Raw genomic sequence first — 24,997 nt, forward strand, 5'->3', positions numbered from 1 at the left:
GACACATTTCGTAGTCAAAATGTGTCCAGATTCATTTCAGTACTATGGACTCATTACTGTGTCTGTAACTGCCTTTAATCACACATGTTGTTTCATGTGTTTAATTATGATGATGGATTACTGAGCCATCGAACTGGGAACAGGCACAGGGGTCCAAGCGGTCAAGGGGACTCCTGAGCCAAAATTTGAAGTGACGGCTCTTGTTGGAAAGTCGAAAGGCTCAGTCAGAGATCAAGACGTGATCACATATTTTGCATGTAATCAGAGTCCTTTGCATCCTTACACATGTAGATACTGTCTCACAATCCATCCATGAGTAGTAGAGAAGAGAAGAAGAAGAAGAGAAGAGACATACTTTATTAATCACTCCACATTACATGCATTACATTACGTGCACACACGCCTTGCTTCTGTGAAATTAATTCCTCCACATTTGACCCATCCTGGTCGTCCGTCCTCCGCGGCAGACCAGGAGCAGTGGGCTGCGAGCTGATGGTGGTGCCCAGGGACCCAGCTCCTTCCTGTCACCATTGGTCAGGTGGTGATCTTCTTGCATGTTTTTAGTGTTTTTTTTAAAGGAGGATACGCCAGGTGAGCACGGGGAGAACATGCAAACTCCACACAGAGAGGCCCCTTTCCTCGAGCAGCAGGGACCGAAGGCATGGTGGAGGACACACCCGCAGTGCCCAATTGCTTCTTTTATTTTGAAGGCAGAATCGCTCATGTTCCGGTATTATATGTGAACCTTAACTTCTGTGGGCTCGTCGTTGGCTTACATCACGATGACAGCCCGTGTTTGTCACATGAAACATGTAACAGTGTTTGTAGTGAGCAACGCGCTCGTGTCCCGCACTGTCTCCAGCTCTCCAGCGTGTCCTGTCTCTGTCTCACAGCCGCGGGTATGATTCTGTCCGTGGGATGGCTCTCCGCCTTGGTCGCGGGGCTTTTCTCCGCTCACGTCTTACAGAAACTCTGCTTCCCGTACTTTTGGAGGGACCTTCTGTTTCTACTGAAGGTAGTCGGGTACGGCTTGAAGCTGGAGTGGTTCAAGCTGACGTCCAGCGTGTGTACGGTCCAGGACAGGTTCATCCAGCAGGCGCAGCGCATCCCCAATAAGCCGTTCGTCATCTACGAAGGAGGCGTCCACACATACCGGGACATCGACACACGCAGCAACAGACTGGCCAATGTTTTCCTGGAAAAAGTGAAGTTGAAGAAAGGAGACTGCGTCGCCTTGCTGATGAGCAACGAGCCGGACTTCTTGTGCGTTTGGTTCGCGTTGACGAGGGTCGGATGCTCGGTGGCTTTCCTCAACACGAACATCAAGGCCAGGTCTCTGCTGCACTGCCTGAACTGCTGCGGAGCCAAAACTCTCATTGTTGGTTCAGGTAAAGCTCTCACTGTCTGTCCCCTGAGCGGCAGGACAGGCACATGTCCACACTGTCCCTGAGGGGACTGATCTTTTCATTCGAGTATTTGATAGGAGATAATAATGAGAATAATAATGAGAATAATAATAATAAAAAAATCGCTAATATTTAGCTTTTAAATGAACTGGCCATCATTAACATCAGTAGCTTGAGAGATAACTTTGCATCATTGCCCCCTGCTGGTTTTAATCCTGCTCAGAAAAGAATATGAAACTCACAAACCTGCTTATTTATATTTCCATCATTCTGATCCTCTGTGTCTTTGACTCCCAACCCAACATCCCAGATTAACCCTGAGCTGCAGGTATAAGCACCATCTGACCTTAACGTATGGATGTCCTGACCAAGTTTTATACTTCTGTTTTTGCCTGTTTTTCACTCACAGTGGACACATCAGGTCTGCATTAAGACACTAACACTAACATTTTACAGTTGAGCATCTCTGCATTAAGAAAAGACAACATGCTGGTTTCTTATAATATTCAGCGCAGTGACACTGCCAGCCCTGTGGATCAGCTGTCACGTCAGGAGGCAGTATCTGCTTTTATAGCAGTGGTGGAAGATGTTTCAGAGCCTTTGCTTAAATAAAATCTATTTTTTTTTTTTTCTAGGTATGAAAATACTCCATTCACTCCAGCACTAATAGTTCTGCACTGACAGAACAGAATGTCTCCTCTCAGAGGGTTGTGTGTATATGATAATAATGCTAATAAGATATTATTATTATTGATACATTCATTTACAAGTGCCATTTTAATGTTGTGGACATTTTTAACAGAAATGTCAAACCTTCTTCTTCAGTGTCGGTTTCTCCACCTTCAGTTTTTCTCTAACCAGTCACAAGTGTAGCTGTCAACTACTGTAACTGTAGTGGAGTCAAAAGGACACTATTTCTTTAGTACTAGGAGTACAGACTCAAATGAAAATACTGGTTAAGTAGAAAGTAAGTCCCTCACAATTGTACTTATGTACATGAGCTGACTGTGAAAGCACCTGCATCGGCCTGATCTCAGCCCTGTGGATGTCAGTAACTTTCTCTCTAATTCCAGGGTGTAGATCAGGGCTGTCCAAAGTGGGGCCCGTGGGCCAAGGTTGGCCCACAATAAGGTTTGATTTGGCCCATCAGATGTTTGTAGCAAAAGAAAATGAAAAAATGAATTTCAGCAAATAGTAATATTAATCCCTGTTTATGCAGTTTTATTTTTGCGGCATGTGAGATGTAGTCTGTAGGATTACTTCAGTATGAAGGATTACTCTTCATAGTCTGGGCAGAGCGACACGTTGCGCACAGTCCAAGAGAAGTTTTACGTCTTAAACCTGCCAAATGGAACGTTTGTCCCTTCTGGTAGTGAGAGTGATTATGCAAACACTGTCCATGTGCCGATGTCACCATCAGCGCACTTTACTCCTGGTTGCCGACGTCTACCAAGTGGGTATGGTTGCTCCTGTCCTCACTGTCAGTGCACCAGCATCGGCATGCCACCACAGATACCAGATTTCCAAAAGTCTGGGCACCCCTGTTTGTAGATCATTATTAATTATTAAGATCATCATTAATGACATGGCAGTGAGTGTCTCCCTGCAGAGTCAGCCTGGAGACTCCTTATAGTATCAGGTGTTGTGCAGAGTGAGCAGTGGGTTTATTTAACAGTGTAATGTGGATTGGACATCAGTGTAGCAGACTTTTAAAAGTAGACTGGGTGTCTGAAATTGATTTCAAAAGATGTCTCCTTCTTCTTGGTGCCCCTCCAGCTGGTAGTGTCCTTATTTATTTAATTGCTGTTTGGAAGATTTAAACTGCCTAAATTAAAATGAATGAAAGGAAGACAGTGAAATACAGACACAGTGTCATATGTATCTCCATTGCATACATGCATTCACTGTGTCATACCCAACAAAAATATGTTGGAAGGACAATTATTTAGATATTTGTCTTTGATAATTGAATGAACTGGTTTTTTTTTGGGACTTAAAAATCACAGCAGTGTGATTTCATCTTATTGTTTGATTTCTGTTTTTTCTTGATAGCAACAAAAACACATAATTAAGATCTAACTTGACACAGGTTCAAGTCCAGCTGCCCTACATTCAGCCTACCTCAGGTGACTAAGACCTGGATGACTGACAATACTAACACACATCAGTACATAATAAGGTTGGGCTGATGGATGATGCCAAGTGGATGCCCGACGGCCATTGACCACTTGGCTCTCTGCCATTGCAACATTGTAATTGTGTCAGCAATCATGTCAGAGTTTATTTGTATTAAGTTAGAAACATTGACCTTCACTGTTCAAAATGTTCTGTCAGATCCATGTTGTTGTTTTCAGTTTCAGTGAGGATCTGAGTGATTGCTCGATGTGGGAGTCAATCCTGAAAACGTCTAAATTTGATAATGTCCAAAAAAATCTGGGTGCGTCCTGCTTTACCATGCTTTAACGTGTGGCATTTGCTGTCCTTTTATAGGGCACATTAATATGAAATTTAGTTGAACCATGATCAGCCTCTACCCATGTTTCACTGGAAGAATCCTGTTTCCACAGTTAATAGGATTCATCATGCTGCAGCCATGTGACAGGATCCACATTGGGAGGTCATTGCTCAACCAAACAAGCATGATGCTAGTCAGGGGCACTGTCCTGATTACAACCCTGGTGCAACAGGAGACGGATTCATGGAATAGATTGAACACTAATGAGAGTAGATGTGCAGTACTTCCACTGGAAGTATCAACACAATATTGCAATTGATATGAAGGTGTTTTCCTGTTTGTGATGGCTGTGGAGATGAAGTGGGATCTTAACAGCATAGAGGATCTTGTAAACTGAACTATATTTTATCAGAGGGATGGAGAATTGTACCACAGTGGAAGCTCTCTCCTCATAGCTCTTTGATTGGTGCTCTTTCCAGCTGCTGGGCTCCAAACATAAGAACATTTGAGCTCACTTGATTCATGTTGGCTTTGTAAGGCGTATTTGTATTTGGGCAGAAAAAAGATGACAGACTGAATCTGAACCTAGAAGTCAACACGTGTACACCGTCCTCCTTTCAGCTGAAAATGACAACAGGCATCTGTTATTAGAATTCATTTGAACAAAGCAGCAAAACAAACAATACTTATGTAAAATATGCAACATACAGTATATGAATGAACATATATGAACTAATATACTACAGAACATAATTAAACTAACGTACATACAAGTGAAATAGTATAGACATATTCTTAATCACTCAGCACCGTTATGCTATGCTGCTGAGCAGACTAATTATCATTCTCATAATAAACAATGAATGAAAATCTGCTAATTGGCTGAATGTATTTCTTCCGCAGAGAACCAGGCACGTAGGACATCATACTTGGCAGTGATGAGGCTCCAAGTAGCTCTCACCCTTCAGCCTGATGCAGTTTTTCGGGGCTCACTGAGGATAGTAATAATAAGCCATAGTCTCAGATGGGCTGAGGTGGCAGTGGCTGTGGCATAACTGAATATTTAACAGGGTTTAATGAGGTGATTTCACTGATTGCTCATTATTCCCTGCATTTCGACATGTTTAAAAAAAGTCTCCTTGTTAAAATGAACAATATATAGTAGAAATAAACAAATCTTGTAACACTGTTACTAGTTCCTCAGTCCTTTTAAAAGTACATGTTTTATGATATGTAAGATAAGATGAGATAAGATAAGACTTTATTGATCCCACACCGGGGAAATTTAGTGGTTGCAGCCAGCAAGTATTACAATGAGCAAGCACAGTGGCATGAAGAGGTCAAAATAAAAACGTGTACAGGATAAAGAATAAAAAAACAACTATGCATATGCACACTATGTACAGATTATAGAAAAGTAGAAAATGCCATAAAAATCTTACTGCCATAAAAAAGTACTATTGCTACTGTTCTTATGTGAAAAGTAACTAATGACATGTTGTATTGCACTTGAGAAATACTAGGACTATGTATATGCTAAGTACTGCTGATCAGAAATAGTGTTACTGCACATTTGAGAGAAATATACATGTTAGAAATTGCACCAGATGAAGTGGATAAACGTGAGCAGATATTAGCCTTGATAACAGTCGTGCAAAACAAAACACGTCATATATAAACATGTCATATATCATATTATATTATTAGCTTCCTATTTCCTCTCACGTCTCTGCATTAAACACTTACAAAGCACATTGTTTACAGCACACTATCACTATTAAAACAAAAAAGACAGTAAGTAGAGGAAGTGGGAAGCAGCTGGCTGAGAAGGGTAAGTACAGTTCACACTATAATTCAGGTGTCCTGCTCCTGAAATATGGCTTCGCTGTCTCCATCTGCCAGATTTAGTGGAATGTCTGAACGGCATCCTGACCAGCCTGCTGGAGGACAACACTCAGGTGTGGGCCATGAAGAGACGGAGTGAGCACACCCAGGTGAACACTCTGCTGGATGAGTTTGATGCTGCCTCTGACCAGCCTGTGCCGGCTGTGTTACGCGCCTGCACCTCCCTCAAAGCCCCCATCCTCTACATCTTCACCTCTGGAACAACTGGTGAGCGTGTGCTTCTCTGCAGCTCAGCTTCAGTTCGGACAGTTCATACTAATATTACACATGTAGTCTGTTTTCTTCCTCCTAGTCATCAAAAATAGCTAAAAATGCAGCGTTCCATACTGTTTGGTTAGTAGCTAGTTAGGTGTTCTGCACTGCAAACGAACTGAGAGATAAATAGACTTTTTTTCAGCTGCGTTTAATGTGAGTGAATTGTGGCGGACACAAACACAACCACAGTGGATGGTACTGTTGCTTTTTGCCTGCTGGAAGTGTGAATATGCATCTGATGGACACTAGTAACATCATAATCTACTGCGCACATCTTTACTGGGCTATAATGTTGTACATTTTTTCTAGATAGCAAGCTCTATATTTCAGGATGTGTTTTTAACTAACCTTGGCTATCTGTTTTAGAGCCAGCTGTGTGTGCCGTGGTTGTGTTGGTGACAGGGTAAACAGAACAGTCCTCAGAAGACTCCTTCCAGCCTCTCTTGGGGATTCTGAGACCTCTCCCTTGTATAATCCTTCCAGTCTCCTTCCAGGAGAAGTGATGATTTTTCCTGGTACTAATGAATCAACTAAGTTTTGATCAAACATTTAGTATCTAAAATACCACAAGAACAAGTGCTGCCCTGTACAAAGACCTGCAGGTTCAGTTCAGGTCAGATTTCCCTGCCTTTTCCCAGTGCATGCTGGGATAGACTTTGTGACCCTGAGCAGATAACAGTATCCAGTAAATGTTTTTAACCTCAGGCCTACCATATGTTGTGGAACTAGTTTATATCTCAAATTAAAAGTGCATAAAGTCTGAATCTAGCGTGATGCAGAGGAGTCATCCGCCTGTCAGAACAGTGATGCTTTGACTTTCATCATCCATCACACGAACATCACACTGACCTGAAGAGTGGTTTGAAAACAGGGCGAGAGCTTTTTAAGCAGGGAAAGGGAGAGTGAGCATCTGGCATCTTGAGAGGACTGACAGGATGACTGACTCATTGTATATTACTGTACATTCCTGTTTAGTTTTCTTTTTCATTATTGTATCAGAAACCTTTTAGCATCACAAAACTATTAGCATTCAGTTGAAATGCAGCCTTGCATGACCTCGTGTTACATTGTCATGGTGGTAGCACATGGTTATGTACCCCCTCCTCGGCCTAACATTGGCCAATAATATAACAAATATCAGATGTTTATTTTGCAGTGTCATGTCTGTGAATTTTTACAGGGCTCCCTAAGGCTGCAGTGATCACTCACCTCCAGAGCTTGAAGGCAGCAGGGGGTTTTTGGGCATTTGGGGCGACTGAAGATGATGTGATGTACACCCCTCTGCCACTCTACCACAGTGCAGCTTCCTTGGTCGGTATAGGAGGAATCATAGAGCTGGGTAGGCCTCTCTATAAGGCTAGCTCCTTTGTATTCACTGTGTGCTGTAAGCTTTTCTCCTATCTTGTCAGTTAAAATCTCAACATCCAACAAACAAATATCTAGATCAGGGCTTTTCTGTTCTCAGTCATAATTCAGATGTAATTGAGTTTTTTTTAGCCTGCATTTCTTTACATGATGTCAAATTGACATCATTAAGATCATGCTGATTTAGCTATTAGCTGTTCCTTTTTTGCAGTGTACACATGCATGTACAGACACTATCACTGGGTTACTTTGAAACTGAAGAAAAGTTAAAAACCTGGTGATTCTGGAGTGCATGGACCATTCATGGATTTTTGTATGGGATGGATTATAAGTCAGACTGAATCTAAACGTATGTGCATCATGTCTGTGTGTTCAGCTTTGACTGATTTGTGACTCTGAGGAGAACGATCTTTGACTCAAATTCACCTCACACAGCATCTCACTTCTCTCACTCTGTGCCTCCCCCGAAACTCAGTTGAGAGTTTACATTGTAATGTATTGACTGGTTTAATAGTTTTTTAGTAGCATAGTTCTATTTATTAGTCATCACACATAGAATAAAACAAAATTAGTCACACAGTCAACAGTTGAGTACAAGATGTGATTGTGGAAGTTTCCCCTCAAAATCTGCCTCAGTTGGCCATCCAGTTAATGACCCATGCAGCGGGACATAGATTTTTGCATTTTTAAACAGCTATGCAGAGACCCATCATCAGGAAAATCACTTATATGCTCATATCATTTTGACTCAAGGGATCTATTCTAAACTTGTACACAAAATGGACTTTGATGGAGTGTTTTAAGACTGACACTGATATGATAATGTGAAGACATGTTTGCTCATTACATGTCCATTTTTATCCAACAAATGATTTGAGTTCCTTGCCAGATACAGAGCACCGATTCTCTTGGCAAACTGGTATTCAGAATTGCAGACAGTGTCCACTGAGCACTGCGTTTGCCTGCCAAACTATGTGACCCCTGTGAGGACCCACTGTTTCACTTCAACTGGCAGCTTAATTAGAGGCTTCAGAGCAGGAAGTGGACACTGAGGACGATTGTGAGAACATTATTATTGTTTTTAAGTCATTGTTGCTGTGTTTCCAGCCTGCAAAGAAAGTTCAAAGTTCCAATTCATATTTGAGTTTCCATCACATTTTAATAGTCACCACTGCCTGTTTCAGCAGCTGATTTAGCATGAGCTTAAAAGCAGTTTAAAGAGGCGTATGGTAGGTTGCAATCAGGACACAGTCTGTTGTGTTATTTCATAATGCTGGAGATGAAGAAAGCCCTCACAGGACTGAGATGAGCTTGTTTGCCAGAAAGTAACCAGAATAACACCCAGCTGTCTTTTAACCTTTACCACAAAATAACACTGAAAGACATGGTGTCTTTTGCAATCGATTAGTGTACCCAAGAGTATGGATTGATACTTTGTACCTCATTTTTTGAAATACGTCAGTAAGGCACCCTGTGTTCTGTTTGAGATGTATCTGTTTGTCCTGTGAGGACATAGATTAATATTTGAACGTCTCTTTGTGGAGTGTTTATCCATTCAGGTCAGTAACTGGGTTCTACCTCAGGTGAGCTGAAACCATTTGACTTTGTGTGTTATTTTCCATCTAAGACATTCTAAATAGAAAAACATTGTACGTTTCATCAGAAAACAGTAAACAGTTCACTCCATATGCACTCATTTGAATAGATTTTTGTAGTAGTTAATGTAACTGACATAGGCAGTGCAGCCAGTGCACCAGCTAAGCTTGTGCAGGCTCTGCCTTCTGCCCTGGATGGTTGAATTGCACACAAGTAGCACCATGAGTTGTAACATCACTGCAATCAATTAATAATAACCGTAGCAATTTGTACACCTTCAAGTAAAGTAGCTCATGTCTGTCATGACTGCTACCACATTCTCTGATGTCTTGATGTCATATGTATATGCTGTATAGTGGTGTATTATTAAAGCTGCAGTAGGTAAGATGAAGAAGAGAGCAGACTTAGCCTGAAAATACGAACCAACACAAGTTCCACATCACTCCCCTCCCTCTCCGCTGCACTCATGCCCTGCCTCCAAGCCCCTCCTCCCTGCGGCATCTGCACGGCTGCCGTGACAACCAGCAACGTTAGCCTTAGCATCGGAAACAAGCTAACTCTGCCCAGCCGCTACATCACAGTCGCTAACATACCGTACGCGTTGCGGAGTGTTACTGTAACAATCACCATATTAGCTTCATGGTTATTTGTTGTCTTAGCTGTATATGCTGTTGTTGGCAGCGGCGATATGAGCAGTTTCTCCTTTGTGATTGGCTGTTGCTCCACCATAGCTTTCACCAGCCTCCTGACGCCGCTCACAGAGCTGTTTGACTGAGCGGCAGCCTGCGGCATGAGTGGAGGGAGGGGGCGGTTCGCAGCGTGTGTGAGTAGTGATTGACAGATGTCAGACACTCCCTCAGACGCCCCTCTGGCTCTGATTGGTTGTTTTGTGTCGGGCGCGGTGGATTTTTGCAAAGCGCAGTAGGAGCAGTAGGTGGGACCAATGGAGCCGTTTTTTTTTTCACAGATTACATGTTTCATGTACTGCTGTCTGCACATAGGGACAGTTTTAGCAAATATGACAAAAAATTACTTTAATGCAAGTTACCGACTGCAGCTTTAAGAAATGAACTATGTAAGCTATGCAGTTATATCATTTGTGGACATTTTTCGTTTATTTAGTCAGTTAAATGCAAGGTGTAGGTTTCCAATGAATGAAGCCATAGCTTGACATAGCTATCAAATCCACACCGTGGATTTGCGCCACTGTGCAGCCCTACCCCAGATATTACGAAGTAAATTATCCACACACATTTTCATTGCAGGAATCAAACAATGAACTTAATGCATCACTCCATGGCAGAGGAGAGACTGAATGCCCTGGCTATCCTGAAAAACAACTCAAAACTACTCCAACAAGTACAACTATTTAAAAAAGTAAACTTCAGTAAATTGAAATGAATACAGTCACCTCCAGAAGTCATTTTTTGACTGATAAACATCATATTCATGCAGTTTTGTGCTGTGAGGTACATTTCTCTCTGTCTGTCAGATACAAACACACCGAAAAAAATGAAAAGATCAAATCAGGAAGCAGGGCATCTGTCACAACATAATATAAGCACACAGTGCTTCAAAAAAAAAGGTCTCTGACCTGCAGCAAGTGTACACAGATTTACAGTAACCAGGTTACTACAGTGCACGTAACATTTAAAGTCAGTGTCGTGTAGTGTGACCACAGGTATGAACGCTGTTACCTTCAAATGTGTTCAGATGACACTTACCACAGACAAGTTTGTTTGAAACATGCTGAGGTGTTCAGTGTGGTGATCTGATAAATTTAATGACACTGTTGTGTGTTGTGTCATAGGTGCCACCTGCGTCTTGAAGAAAAAGTTCTCGGCCTCTCAGTTCTGGAATGACTGTAGAAAACACGACGTGACTGTTTTCCAGTATATTGGTGAGCTCTGCCGATACCTCTGCAACCAGCCGAAGGTAATCTTCTGTTTGGCATTCAGCTGTGAGTGTTTCAAAAATAAGATCATACTGGCGGAACAGTCTTATTTCAGGTTCACTGGGTATAAAATTACCATCCTATCAAACTGGCATTGTTGTATTACCCTCCTGAAGGAGAATTGGTCCTCTGGATACTTTAAAATAGTCACTTTACTAGTCCTCCACTGTTCTCGTAACATGTCTTCTTAGTAATACCCTTGTTTGCAGGATGGCTTCATTCTGTCTTAATGTATCTTAAAGTATCGTAATGTTTTTTCTGTCCTGTACTCAGCGCGACTTGATATCATGTTGGGTTGACATGAATCATAATATCCACACACCAGGCTACAAAACAGGTCCAGAAAGTCAGCATACATACCACGCAATGAATGGCGGAGCAAGTGAGTGAGAGCAGAGCCACGATGCAAAGCGTCAGTCAGTGCTCTGTACAGTAGGCAGACCTTGCAGTCACTGCTACTTGTGAATCAGTCAAGTAACATTGTGCACAACTATGGCAGAAAGACAAGCTGGGTCTTTGTTTTAATGTTTGCGTCCTCCCATACTGGACACATAGACATGAGGACACACACACACACACACACACACACACACACACACACACACACACACACACACACACACACACACACAAAGAAAGTGTGAGGGCAGAACTCATTCCTTCTTGAGGCTGGACTCAAAGTGCTCTTTGTCCACTCTCTGTTATGTGGCTGTGTGGGTGGAAGGCTGGCCATGACTGTCCTCATCATTGATTGGCAAATTAAAGATGCCGACACATTAAGCACCTTTTTACGAGGTCAATGTGTGCACACAAGCATGAGTGCTAATGACTGCTCGTATCCTCTCATTATGCAAACAATGTGATCAATGTGCAAACATGGCAAGTACCATAGAACTCATCAATAGGACACAAATATACCTAGCAAGGTTACTTGATCAGGAGTTAACCAACAATGAACTGTGTCTAGTATACTGTTTGACCTTCAACCCCTCCTCCGAGCAGCATCTGTCCAATCATAATTCAGTTAGTGTAATAGGCGCTAGCAGGCCTGTCGAGCTGTGCATTTCTCTACATGTGGATGTGGTCTGCATGAGTATCTCAAGAGTTTGGAGGGTGGTGTCTTTTTTTGACGTCTTTCAGTCAAGTCAAGCTGCAAATGTGTACATTATTTTACATGCTTACAGGTTACATTAGAAAAATATCTGTTCAGGACCGACACATCAACTGTTTGTGGATATGTTAACCCATGAGCCAAGATGCATTTACATCAGGATTCAGAGTATTGATAGGAATTCAGTCCTGCTCTCTGTTTCAGGGAAGTTCACACTACCGTTACATTTGCCAAACTCATGGCTTCGTCCTCATATCCTCAGATCTTTCTCTTTTGGAAATTGAAGCACATGTTTGAAAATACTAACAGTAAAGCGGAAATTAAATCTAACCCCAAAAATGATGGAATCATGAGTTTTTCTCTGTGTGTGTGTGTTTGTTTTTGTGTAGACAGAGATGGATAAAGTTCACAAGGTGCGGATGGGCGTTGGGAACGGGTTGCGGCAGGACGTCTGGCGGGAGTTCCAGAGTCGCTTTGGAAACATTAAAATGTGTGAGGTGTATGGTTCCACTGAGGGAAACCTGTGTTTCATGAACCACATCGGCAAGATTGGAACCGTGGGCCGTTCCAACTTCATCTACAGGGTGAGTGCTCGGTAAGGCGTGAAGAGGGGGTGAAATCCATACAGGTAGTAGTAGTAATAATAACAATGATATTGATGATGATAAACTTTATTTGTATAGCATCTTTCATACAAAACTTGAATAAGGCTGAAAATCAAGAGAATTCATTACATAAGAAGTAGTAATTTTAAGCACAATACCAAAATGAGATCACAGAAAGACAGATGAAAACTGATTTCTTGAATACACCTTTATGGCACATTATGTACTTAGAGAGTCCACGGACGAATTAAAAGCACAGGGTTTACCCATCAGGAGCATGAATGTGGTCTATAAATGTAATGACAATCTGCCTCTTATAGTATTATACCTTTCATATACAAGTGTTGTATTTTGCCTGAGAATTCAGGGACTCATTCTGAATTCAGTGGAGGACGATGAGTTGTAGATATCTGTCATGGTATTGTGAAAGAACACATAGAAGGAAATAAGGTGGGTGTTCTACTGTATATTTATGTATAATGTTAGTTTTGCTGGAGTAGAGGATCAGTGGCTACAGAAAGCATGGAGCTGCATACACACATCTGCATTACACTGTCCAACAGAAAGTCCAAGGAGTGGCTCATTAACATGATTCCCCTACACTTCTGTCCCAGTGGGTGTGTGTGTGCTTCAGTCTGCATACATGTGAGAACATTTCAGTAATGGCCAACAGAAGTTATTCAGCCTAAATGACTTCTAAGTATTGTAACTAATAATAATAATAATAATAATGATAATGATAATGATGATGATGATGTTCTACATGCTGACACTGTGCAGCTGCCTGAACTCATTAGGATACAATATACAGCCTATCAACTGTAAGTTGACGCAGACATACTTTTGACTATATGTTCACAACTCACAGCAGACATGCATATGTATGCCGGTGTATATCTGCATGATGTAAATCTATTTTTAAACATGATGGTGTATGGTTTTGAGGTGTATACATCATACATACAACCCAGGTTCACTCCCCAGCCATTGCTAATCAGGCACATCCTGTGACAGAAGCAGAGTGCAAGACTGAATTTGATCAGGAAAGTGCACATGGTTAGCTGTTGAACTCTGGTGAGGGGTGGGGGAGGGGTAAACAGCTTAGAGGAGATCTGCCAGGTCATGTATTATCTAGGAAGCAGCAAGTGTCCTCCATCAGAGGGGTGCTTGAGGGTTCAGTTAGCGGACTCTATGTAGTTACTGTGCCCAGCATCAACACAGTATCACAAACACATTCACAAACACCTGTGGAATATAAAGTCGGCAAATATCACAGTAATTATATTTTCAATTTAAATATTTTTATTGAATTTTGAATTGAGACAAACAACCTGGTCACAAACAGTACACACCTATAAACATATTACATACATACCCATTACCCATTTATACACACACACACACACACACACACACACACACACACACACACATTAAAAGGGGAAAAAAAAGCAACCTACAACATGGGCTGAGGATGGGAGTAGGGGTGGGGGTTGGGGTTTAATCTTGAAACGAGTTGTTGAAATAATCACAGTAATTATCTCCGCGAAGCTTAACAGCTTCAGTTTTATGTTGTCTCAAAGAGGTGTTGATACATTTTACATTATAAGGGATTGTACAGTATTGTGTTTTTGTTATTTTATTATATATCTGTGTTTTATCATACATGTTGATGAAGATATTATTGTGTCTTAGAAACATGGCCAGCCTGCATGGGCTTACAGCACAAATGAATAGAAACCTGATCCAGAATCCAACACATACATTTTCAAATGTTACTACACAAGGAAAAAAAAAACAAAAGTACTTTTGAATCAGCTGACCTCTGGAGAAAGAACACATTCTTTATTGTGCAACATAAGATTTTTGTCCACTGGATAAGTGTGATTAATAATTATTAATTTAGGGTTCAACATGATTTTTTCAGACCATTTTTCTTTGAAAATGTAAGCTGGTTTTTCATGGTGTTAACATTACAACATACATTACTCCTGTAGATACAATTACATTTTGTTTGTTACATTGTAATAGCAAACATATTACAGTATGATGTAGTCAGAAGACAGCAATACAATGCAAATGTGATAGAATATAGATTTAATACTATTTAATGTACTACAACACAATGGCCATGTTTATTTTGGCCTCTTGGTGGTCACTGTAACAATATTATGCAACTGGATTGTAATACAATTATAATACAATGTTTCTGTTGTACTAGCATACTTAATATTTTAAAAACAACAAACATTTTGCAATAGGATGTACTACAAGACAATAGCAAATATAAAAAATTATAATTTATTTCAATATAACGTAATACAACACAATACCTCACAATTACAAGAACTACAATAATAAGACGTTACTGTTATGTATTATTACATTTTCAAAATAAACATTTTATATATGATTTTATACAGTATAATGTAAGACAATGCATTAATACAACACAATAATGTAACAGCATTATGCAGTAAATATAATTTCTTACAATTTCTTAATTTATTACAATTCCAATAAATTGTAACATGATAGTAAGGTGGTGTGGAAAATGATGTGTCATTGGCATTGACATCATTATGCTGCTGAAACTTAGAAAGAGGCTGTGTAATGTCATCTTGGATCGTCAGTTTTAGTGATTAATCTGTCAGTCTGTTGAGACAGTTACAAAGGATGAGCAGGGAGGTGGCTTTCCTGTGACTGTTGTAGGTATTAGCCTCTCTAATGCTTATCTGTGGAGCTGCTGTTAATCAGAGGAGTTACAGAAGAGTGGCTACATGTATTTAGTTCTAATCTCTGACCCGAGCTATTCTTAGATCTGCCCCAGTGCTTTACCTGCTGGCCCACTAACTGTTACAAAAGATAGTTATGGAGTGAAGTTGTACAACATAATTATGCCAGGACACATATCCTGATTTAGTTAACAGGATTTATAGTTCTGTAACACGTAGTAAAAAGTTATTCATCTTCGGTTGAGGTTGGTGGTGCTGGAGGAAGTACTCTGATTCTGACAGTAGCAACACTGCAGTGTAAAGATACTCCATTGCAAGTAAAAGTTGTGCATCGACATTGTCTGCAAAATGTACTTCAGATATCTTGTAATTAAAATTTTCCAATTGCTCAATCATTTTTCTCAGCAGACATTGTGATTAATAACTTTGATAAAGACTGCACATTAATAAGGCTGCATTCTTATTTCATTCATTCAAAATGATTGTTCCATTAACCAGGCTAACCTGTTTTTAGCACTACCCGCTGTAATGATATTTTCTTTGAACTTCTTTGTAGCTCCTGTTCAAGTATGATCTGGCAAAGTATGACATGGTTAAAGATGAACCAGTGAAAGATCAGTATGGTTTCTGTCAGCGGGTGAAAAAAGGTAAAAGTGCAACTTCTCAACATTTATACAAATTCATTCTCTGTAGATTTTTTTTTCTTCAAAAATTAACCTCATCTTAAAATGATCTGCAATGATTTTAGACTGTGTGTATGATTCTTATTCTCAGGCGAGACAGGACTTTTACTGTCCAAGGTGAGCGCCATTAGCCCATTCTTTGGTTATGCTGGAAGCAAGCAGCTGACTGAGAAGAAGTTGATGAGGAACGTTTTCGTGAAGGGAGACGCATACTTCAACACCGGCGACCTCATGGCTGAAGACCAGGAGGGCTTCATCTGTTTCAGAGACAGAGTGGGTGACACCTTCAGGTACGCTGGGATAAGATGTTTGAGATGTCTCAACTGCAGGGACACACCATATACCAGGACCTTGAAAGCATATGTCACTTAGATGATGTTCAGTCTGATGATGTCATCAGGCTTGAAGACATCAATAACCCAAAGCCTTTGAGTAAAGCTAGAGGTGTGGAGTTAAGAGACGGGGGCATTTACCAGGCAGGGAAGGCAAAACAAAGAGATGATATACAGTAAGGAGCCGAAGTCATGCCATCACGTCCAGGCCCGCCTGTGATCCACAAGCTTCTTTTACTCAGTGCAGTCTCTCATTCAGCCGTTAACAAGGGTTTTGGACTGTCAGCGGACAATTAATAGAACAATCACGAAGACATTTCAGTGTTAATCCAAACAACATCATCAGTTGGAAAGTGACAGGAGGTTTCCTCCGTTTCTCCACCTAAGGTACATTTACCAGGTTGGCCATGTGGAAATCTGTGGACTTCATGTTTGGAACTGAGGTAGTTGTGTAGGAAGGTAGTTAGGTACTTCTCAAAAGTAAGGTTACCCTCAAGTGGGTTCCCTCGGTCGACTGGAGAAAAGCCCACATCCTGAGCCCAGAAAACCAGGTTTTACAATGTTCTGCTTCCCCCAGTAGAGGGTATCAGTCAACTTAAATTTCTTTAGGGGGCTGACTTGGGCCTAACATTTCAAATGATCCTGTATTTTCCAAATATCGTAATAAATGCAAGGTTTCTGAGGGGTCATACTTCCACTGTATTTTTGATTGTCCCTTTATAAAAAAAATGTGGGGAAAGGTTTATGAAGAAAATTCTGAATTGTTTGGTAAAGACCTATACATTAAATCTCTGTTTGTATTCCTGGATTACAGTCAGCCCTGAATCTCAAACCCAACATATTAAAACTGCTTGATCCTTTTTTTGTGTTATACAATGTTTAGTCGTCTCTGCTCTGCTGCTATCACAGACCTCTCTGAACTCGCCACAGCCACTCAAGTCACTAATGGACTTATCTCTTCTGTCAAGCCATGACATTGAGCCTCCAGCAGTCCAAGGCTTATGGGAAATGAAGTTTGTTAAGAATGTCTGTACTTATCTAAACATATGGAGGGAACAACACAAAATACTATTGAGGAAGGCTGCGCCCCAAAGCTGGATTTTTAGTTATTTGCATTGTTCCAAAACTGGGAGAGGTTTTCAACTTCTAGAACATGGTAAATGGATATAGTGCTATTCTAGTCTACTGACATGTCGAAGTACTTTCATTACGTGTCAACATTCACCCATTCACACACATTCATACACTGATTCATTCACTGTGACATGGAGGAGCCAGAGATCAGATAACCGACCTTCAGACAAACAGCCGTCTCTCATAAAATCCTCTTGAGACAGATATAACTGAGAAGCTCTGGTTTCACTACAGCTCTCTATTTAGTTGTATTGTGGGAAATGTAGGATCCAGTGTTTTTGGAGCATTACTCTTACTTGACTCTGCTGCCTGAATAATGACCTTTTTTTTTTAATCTGTCACTTGTGAACTGCACAACCTATGGATGTGCAATACTAAATTACTGAAGAACCACTTATATGGAGCCAGGAATTAATCACAGATTTCTGAATAGTTACACACCTTTTTCTAGATTACCACCTTCTCTCCTATATTCAAAAGCATTCTTGGTTTCATGGCTTTTCACTTTTATCAGTAAAAACAATGTCAGGAAGAGGAATTACATTCAGGTTTCCTTCACAGTACTGAGACAGCTTTCATTGAAGTTAAAAGTCAAAGGATAATTTTACCTTAATCATGTTGATTGAAATTTTCATCATTTTTCCCTAATTTCAGGTGGAAGGGGGAAAATGTAGCAACCACAGAGGTAACAGAGGCTCTTGGGCAGCTGGATTTTATCCAAGAGGTCAACGTGTATGGAGTGGAAATACCAGGTATGTTTAAGATGTGTTTGTATGTCTGCCTCTGCTATTCAAATATCACTTGGCAACAAAATTACAAAGCCTTTGAAAACTCCCATCATAGACGTTTTCAGAATAATCTTTTCCTAATAATGTGCCACATATACTAACAGCCCAGCAATGAATGACGCTGGAGAGTGGTGACAGAGATTACAGTGAACCGTATTATTCACAGGGCATGAGGGCAGAGCAGGAATGGCTGCCATGATTGTAAGACCAGGCTTCACGTTCAATGGGAAGAAACTGTTTGAGCATGTGACGAGAGATCTACCAGCATATGCTTATCCGCTCTTCATAAGGCTTCAGGTAATGATCGGAGACACGCTTTTATACTGTTGTCTGCATCTTCAATTTGTTGATGTGTGTTCTTTATGAGGAGGACTGTAGTGGAGTTTACATTAATTCAGAGCATTAAAGTGAACTGTTGAAAGTCAGGCTCACTGTGGCACCGCTGACTGCTGCTGGTGGTGATTTTATCATCATCTGCTCCTCATTCATAAGTGAAATTGGGTGACGGAGGGTGAGGTAGGTAGCACAGCTTCGTTTCATTGTACCCTAACACAACACATGCTGCTGGGAAAATAATGTGTTCAAGCAGTGGTGGAATGGGACTAAGATATTTACTCAAGAATTCTACTGAACTGCAAATTATTTTCCATTTTATGCAACTTTATACTTCTACTCCACTTGTCTGACAGCTTTATTTACTAGTTACCTTTCAGATTACAATTTTTCAGACTCTTCTTGTCCAGTGAAAACCTTGTATCTCCAGATCTGGTGATTTTGAATTACTCTGATGAAATGAAGGATGAAGTGTTCCTTTGTGAGTTGAGAATATTCTCCTCCTTCTTAAACTAAATAAACTATTTAAAAAGTTTCTTGGATTAGCTGGAAAATGCATCATCACAAAGCTGAAAACAGGCTCTTCTGACTGATGAAAAGTTGACTTTTGAGAAATATGTGCTTCTCACAGGACAGTGACTCTATAAACATTGCTGTAGATTTAAACAAGCCAACAGTATATAAAGTAGTTAAGACTGGCACAATCTTAAACATCTACAGCAGTAAAATACAACATACACATTAAGGCAACAGCCATATTAAATCCAAAACCATTGGATGTACAAGAAAACAATGACAGTGAACATTTTAGGTGGTAATTCTAGTTTTACATTGGATCAGTATTCTGCAGCACCAGCATGCATCTGCTGTCTTTTTATTCTACTGACAGCATATTTGTGAATATTTGTATTCATATTTGGGGTGTTGTGTGTTTGTGTTTTAGACGTTCAGATGCACAGAGGTGATTTCTTTTTCTCTCTGAGAGACTCTGCCTCTCTCCTCCTGTTTCACCTGTTGCTACTTTGACAGTGGATGTGACAGGAAAATAGAGGCCTAGCTGGTGAACATAGTGCAGCTATTAGCAACTAAAGAGTCAGATATTTTCCTCAGGGCTAAAAGGAGAGTGAATATTGGATTTTGGTTTCTTCTTGCTCTCCAACAGAGCAGATGCTTCTCCTGCTTGCTCCCTGCTTTGCTTACATTCTTTGGCTGATATTCTTGTTTTTCTCTGCCAAAAGTTTTAGAAAGTGGATCCTGGATACTTATACATGACAGAGACTTAATGAAAGAAACAGAAAGCTGCCATCATATTTGTATCAGTTTTTTTTATTTCTCGGTACTGAGCGTGACCTCCAAACAGCACAAGCCTTTTTGCTGTGTCTTTTTGCTGTGTCTGTGACTGGAAACCAGCGATCAACCAGAGAGAATATGCAAAATCTGTGAGCTGCACAGACTGTGAGTGACTGACAGGACTGTCGGAGAGAATTGCGCAGCTTGAAAAGAAGATCGACAAGCTGTATCAAATAGCAGTCTGTGTACATGTTGCTGAAAACGGACAGACTTCTATACACAGGATTACCTCAGCTGTGGAGCATCCTGCCACAGATTTGGCTGACACACTGCCCTGGACGTGTCCCAACACCTCTGGGTCAGCTGTTGAGGCAAACTAGCTTCCCCTAATGCCGCTTCTTAGTGGCACAGCACTGGTGCCAGACCGAGAACATCCACTCTAGCCAGTACTTGGTCTGACATCATCCGCTGTAAATGCAAATCTAGCAAGAAATTAAATAAGAGGGCACCAGCACCCACTCCACCACTTGAACTCTCACTGCAAAACAGGTATGAACCATTCACTCTGAATGATGAGAGGTATGATAATACTAACTACGTTGAGGCCAGGGAAACTAATCACACCTCGAGCAGTAAGGCTGGCTAAAACCCAAGAAATAACCCCAAGACCACTACGAGGCCCAAGACAAGGAGAAATATTGCTCACTCTCCTCTGACAAGCCAAGGGCCAGAAATAATACTGATGAACCCACACCTCATAAGCCAGACACCATTCTGATTGGGGACTCTACAAGCAGGCATGTAAGAATGTCAAAGACTGAAGATCTCACCATGAATGACACATCTGTCAGTGAGCTAACAGAGCTGCTGCCAGGCATCCTCTTTGCACATCTAAGTGATTCAAGCATTATTATTCATGTTGGATCTTTTGACAGTCTGAGAAGGAAAACTGGAACGAAAAACAATTTTCCCTGCTCATGGAGAAACTGGTCGATTGTTGTTCAAACATGTATTCATATCGGCCCCATTGCAACCTTGGGGAAAGGCATCAAATCTGTCAGTCGACTCCTTGCCCTCCTTGCCTGAATACATGGCTGACATAAGAATGCCTCAATCATGGGATAAGGTTTATTGCCAACTTCATTATCTTTTGGAACTGTAAAGGACGCGTTAGCAGACAGAGTCCACCCAAATATCACAGGTTGCAGATTGCTCGGCACCAACCTGCGTCATGCCCTTACTGTTTACTGAAGTAAAACAGGAATACTCTGATAAGCACCAGGGTCAGCCTGCAGAGGCAAGGGCCTCACCAGACCCTCTGCTTCACATCACCCAAGGCATTCAGAGGATGTCTCTGTCCCAGTCAGGGATGCAGCACCCCTCGTCCATCGCTCCAAGTCATTCTCCAGGGACCCAACCTTCAGAACAATCACCCATCAAGGAGTTACTTAAAGGTTTTGCACTGAAGCTCAGTTAAATAGGCGAACTATTAAACAGCAGTAACCACAGACATCATCACTGGAATGTCCATCAGAAATGAGACAGATGCCATGCTGTTTCCTTGAACGGTGATCTCAAACAGCAGGGGGCACGGTCGAACACATCGTAGCAATCACAGACATCTGGTACCTGTCTCAATGATCTGAAATTTGTCAGTGTTCAGCCACACTCAGTCTCGTCTCCTATCACAGAATTCCTACAGCTGAAATCAGCTCTTTTTAATGTCGGACCATTGGCTGACAAATCTTTTTTTGTTAATGATCTGAAGTGTAAAGAACTTTTATTTTATTTTTTTCTATTTTATGCATTTTATGTTTTAAGACCTGGCTAAACAGCACTACTGGTGTAGCTGCACTGATAGAAGCTTGTCTCCAAATTATGCTTTTTATCAGTCAGTCAGACAAAACAAGAAAGGAGAAGGCTTTGCAGCCATTTTTTCTGAACAGTTTGTGTGTAATGACCTTCACCTTGGTGAATTTACATCATTTGATAATACATCATTTGATAAGCAGAATTATCTGTGCTCATTGTTACATCATATCAATCACCAAAATATTTATCTGTGTTCATGCAGGAATTATCAGAGCTGGTCGCAGTTAGTGCAACTATATCTGACAAATTAATCCTGAATGGAGACCTGAATATCCATATCAACAAAAACAATGACTCCAAAGAGTTTACTGGACAGCTCTGAACTGACACACCATGTAAATGAAGCCACTCATCAGCATAGTAACATTCTGGACTTGGTAATAACAGCAGGGTTAAACACCAACAATGTTTCAGTGTTAGAATTACCTATTTCTGACCACCATTGGGTGTTTTTTGATGCCAAACTAATCATAACAAGGACTAAAAGGGATTTTTTGGTTCAGAGACAATTCCTTGATGGCAAGCCTGAAGAGAATATTGTGATATTATGAGATCATTTGAGTCATAAAGCTATGACTGCTCTTCAAATGACATGGTTGACAATTTCAACAAAGCCATGTCGCCTGCTTTAAATGCTGTTGCTCCATTAAAGGTTAAAAACAGGACAACTGACAGAGTCTCTCCTTGGTATAACAACAGCAGTGTTAATGAGAGGAAGAGAATTTGTTGAGCAGCTGAAAAAAAAATGGAGGAAAACTGGGCCTTGTCCGTTACGCCCCAAAGCTCTGGAACACACTGCCTACAGATATCAGGAAGCCAGCTCACTGAATATTTTCAAAAGAAAGCTAAACACTCGTCTCTTTATGCACTGCTGCTGCTACTCTTTTAAAATTATATAATTATATTATTTTTAACTAACTTTTATTTTCATCTTTATTATCATTATCACGTTGGTTTTATACTCCTTTGTGAAAAAAAAAAAATCTTTTTGTGCCCTCTGTCTTTTTTATGTAAAACATTCACATGCATGGGATTTCCTTCTTGTAAAGCACTTTGACCTGCAATTCCTGTTTGAAAGGTGCCATACAAATAAAGTTTATCATTATCATTGTTGGCTGTACGGTGGCACAGCAGGTAGTGCGCGTGCCTCACAGCAAGAAGCTTGCCGGTTCGATCCCCGGGTCAGGCGGGGCCTTTCTGTGTGAAGTTTGCATGTTCTTCCCGTGCATGCGTGGGTTCTCTCTGGGTACTCCAGCTTCCTCCCACAGACCAAAAACATGCTCATTAGGTTAATTGATGACTCTAAAATTGTCCGTAGGTGTGCATAGCTGCGTTTCCATTACAGTTGTTCGCAAAATAAAAGCGATATTTCTGAAATTTCGACAAAGTTCAAGTGCTACTTGCAGGTGTTTCCATTGAACGGTGTTTTGCAAACTAACCGAAATTCTCGTAAATTCTCGGCCGTCCCGCGAGACTTCACTTTGAGGAAGATGGCCGAAAGCGTTATGCGTCTCGGTACACTGATCGTTGCTGTTTGCTATCTAATATAGCTGTGACATTTTTATCACGAATAACTGTTAACAATAACTCCGTCTCCTCCTCTGTCCACACATACTGCGCCATCTTCCTCGAAATGAACTGCTCGCGTGACCCCTTGCGTCATGTCCATTGACCTCGGTGACATGTAAATGCGAAAAAAGTGTTTCCATTACACTTTTGCGATACACTTTTATATCGACACGTCTGGAAAAACCACCTCATGAGAGCGTAAAAATGTTTTTGCGATATTTGAGAGGATTTTCGAAATATAGGTGTTTCCATTACCAGTATTTTATTGCGATATTTAGGTTTTGCGCATTTCTAGGGGTAATGGAAATGCAGCTAGTGTGAGTGTGAATGTTTGTTTGTCCTTGCATGTGGCCCTGCAATCGGCTGGCGACCGGTTCAGGGTGTACCCCGCCTCTCGCCCATTGTAGCTGGGATAGACTCCAGCCCCCCGCAACCCCAAAAGGGATAGGCGGTATAGATAATGGATGCATGGATTATCATTGTTGTTGTTGTTGACACAAACACAATGATGTGATGGTAATGTTGCATCTCCCCCTAGTGGGGAAAAAAAGTCAATGCAGCTTTAATTCGCTTTGTTGACAGTCCTGCAGAAAAATAGCAAATCCTGACAAGTGATAAGATGTAGTAACTATTTTGCACCTCTGTGCAAACTATTTTGAAACAATTGGCCACTTATCAGAATTGTTGCTGATTATTATTTTTTGATTGGCTAATCAATCAACTAAGCGTTTCAGCTCTATTGCAGTCAATGTGTGCACAGCAGCTGAGCCTGTTTTACCAGCGTGCTCTAAGTCAACAATGATAAATCATGTGAAGTATTACGGTACATTGTACCACTTTAGGTCCCAGTTAAATAACCAAAATTCAAATCATTAAACAGTTTAATGTTTAATACTGAACTTGAACTTGAATTCAGTCTCAAACCTATTGATACCCTGAAATCACACTGTTGTTTTTTTCCCGCAGGAGGTCATGGAAATGACGAGTACCTTCAAGCAGCAGAAGTTCCAGCTGGTGCAGAGTGGCTTCAATCCCTCAACAATCTCTGATCCTCTCTATGTGGTGGACTACCAGCAGAAGAGCTACATTCCTCTTACAGATAGTATCTACCAGAGCATCCTCGCAAGAGAACGTAAGCTATAGAGTGTGGGTGTTATGACATGGAGTGGCACCATGCACAAAGGATAGAAATAAGCTCCACATTATTTTGAATGGAAACCAGTGAGCCTACAATCTAGTTGAGTGGTATGCTGAGGTCTGAATGAAAAGCCGTCCTCTAGTTCGTGAATTGAGGATCATGATGAGTCGACTGTACAGTTCATGTACACAGTAATGATCCTATGAGATGTTTTTGTAAACCAAGATAAATAATATGAACCTGAATGTATCATTATGAAACAGCAACTCCTTTCAGTTTATGTGAACAATGGGATTTTGGTTCATGTCAGGGGTCTTACATCTTAATACTTAAATTTGGACTTAATTAATTAGATTCATAATAGTAATAAGTGAATGAACAGTAATATATAAAGAAGTATTTTTTGGTCTTTCTTCATGGATAAAGAGGGTTTTATAGGGTAAAACAAATGAACAAAAAGGTGCAAATTCA

General features: G+C 40.8%; 1 protein-coding gene across 1 annotated transcript; it reads left to right on the top strand.

Annotated features, from left to right (window-relative positions):
* The first annotated feature begins 873 nt into the window (after window positions 1-873).
* On the top strand, window positions 874-24,791 carry slc27a6 (solute carrier family 27 member 6). The gene is made up of 10 exons (XM_070988697.1): window positions 874-1,388; window positions 5,764-5,973; window positions 7,202-7,360; window positions 10,793-10,917; window positions 12,437-12,631; window positions 15,944-16,034; window positions 16,162-16,360; window positions 18,191-18,288; window positions 18,491-18,621; window positions 24,355-24,791. The coding sequence occupies exons 1-10, from the start codon at window positions 902-904 to the stop codon at window positions 24,529-24,531; spliced, it is 1,872 nt and encodes a 623-aa protein (XP_070844798.1). The 5' UTR covers window positions 874-901; the 3' UTR covers window positions 24,532-24,791.
* Window positions 24,792-24,997: the final 206 nt, after the last annotated feature.

Source organism: Chaetodon trifascialis, chromosome 20 (genome assembly GCF_039877785.1).
Source record: "Chaetodon trifascialis isolate fChaTrf1 chromosome 20, fChaTrf1.hap1, whole genome shotgun sequence".
NCBI classification, from domain to species: Eukaryota; Metazoa; Chordata; class Actinopteri; order Chaetodontiformes; family Chaetodontidae; genus Chaetodon; species Chaetodon trifascialis.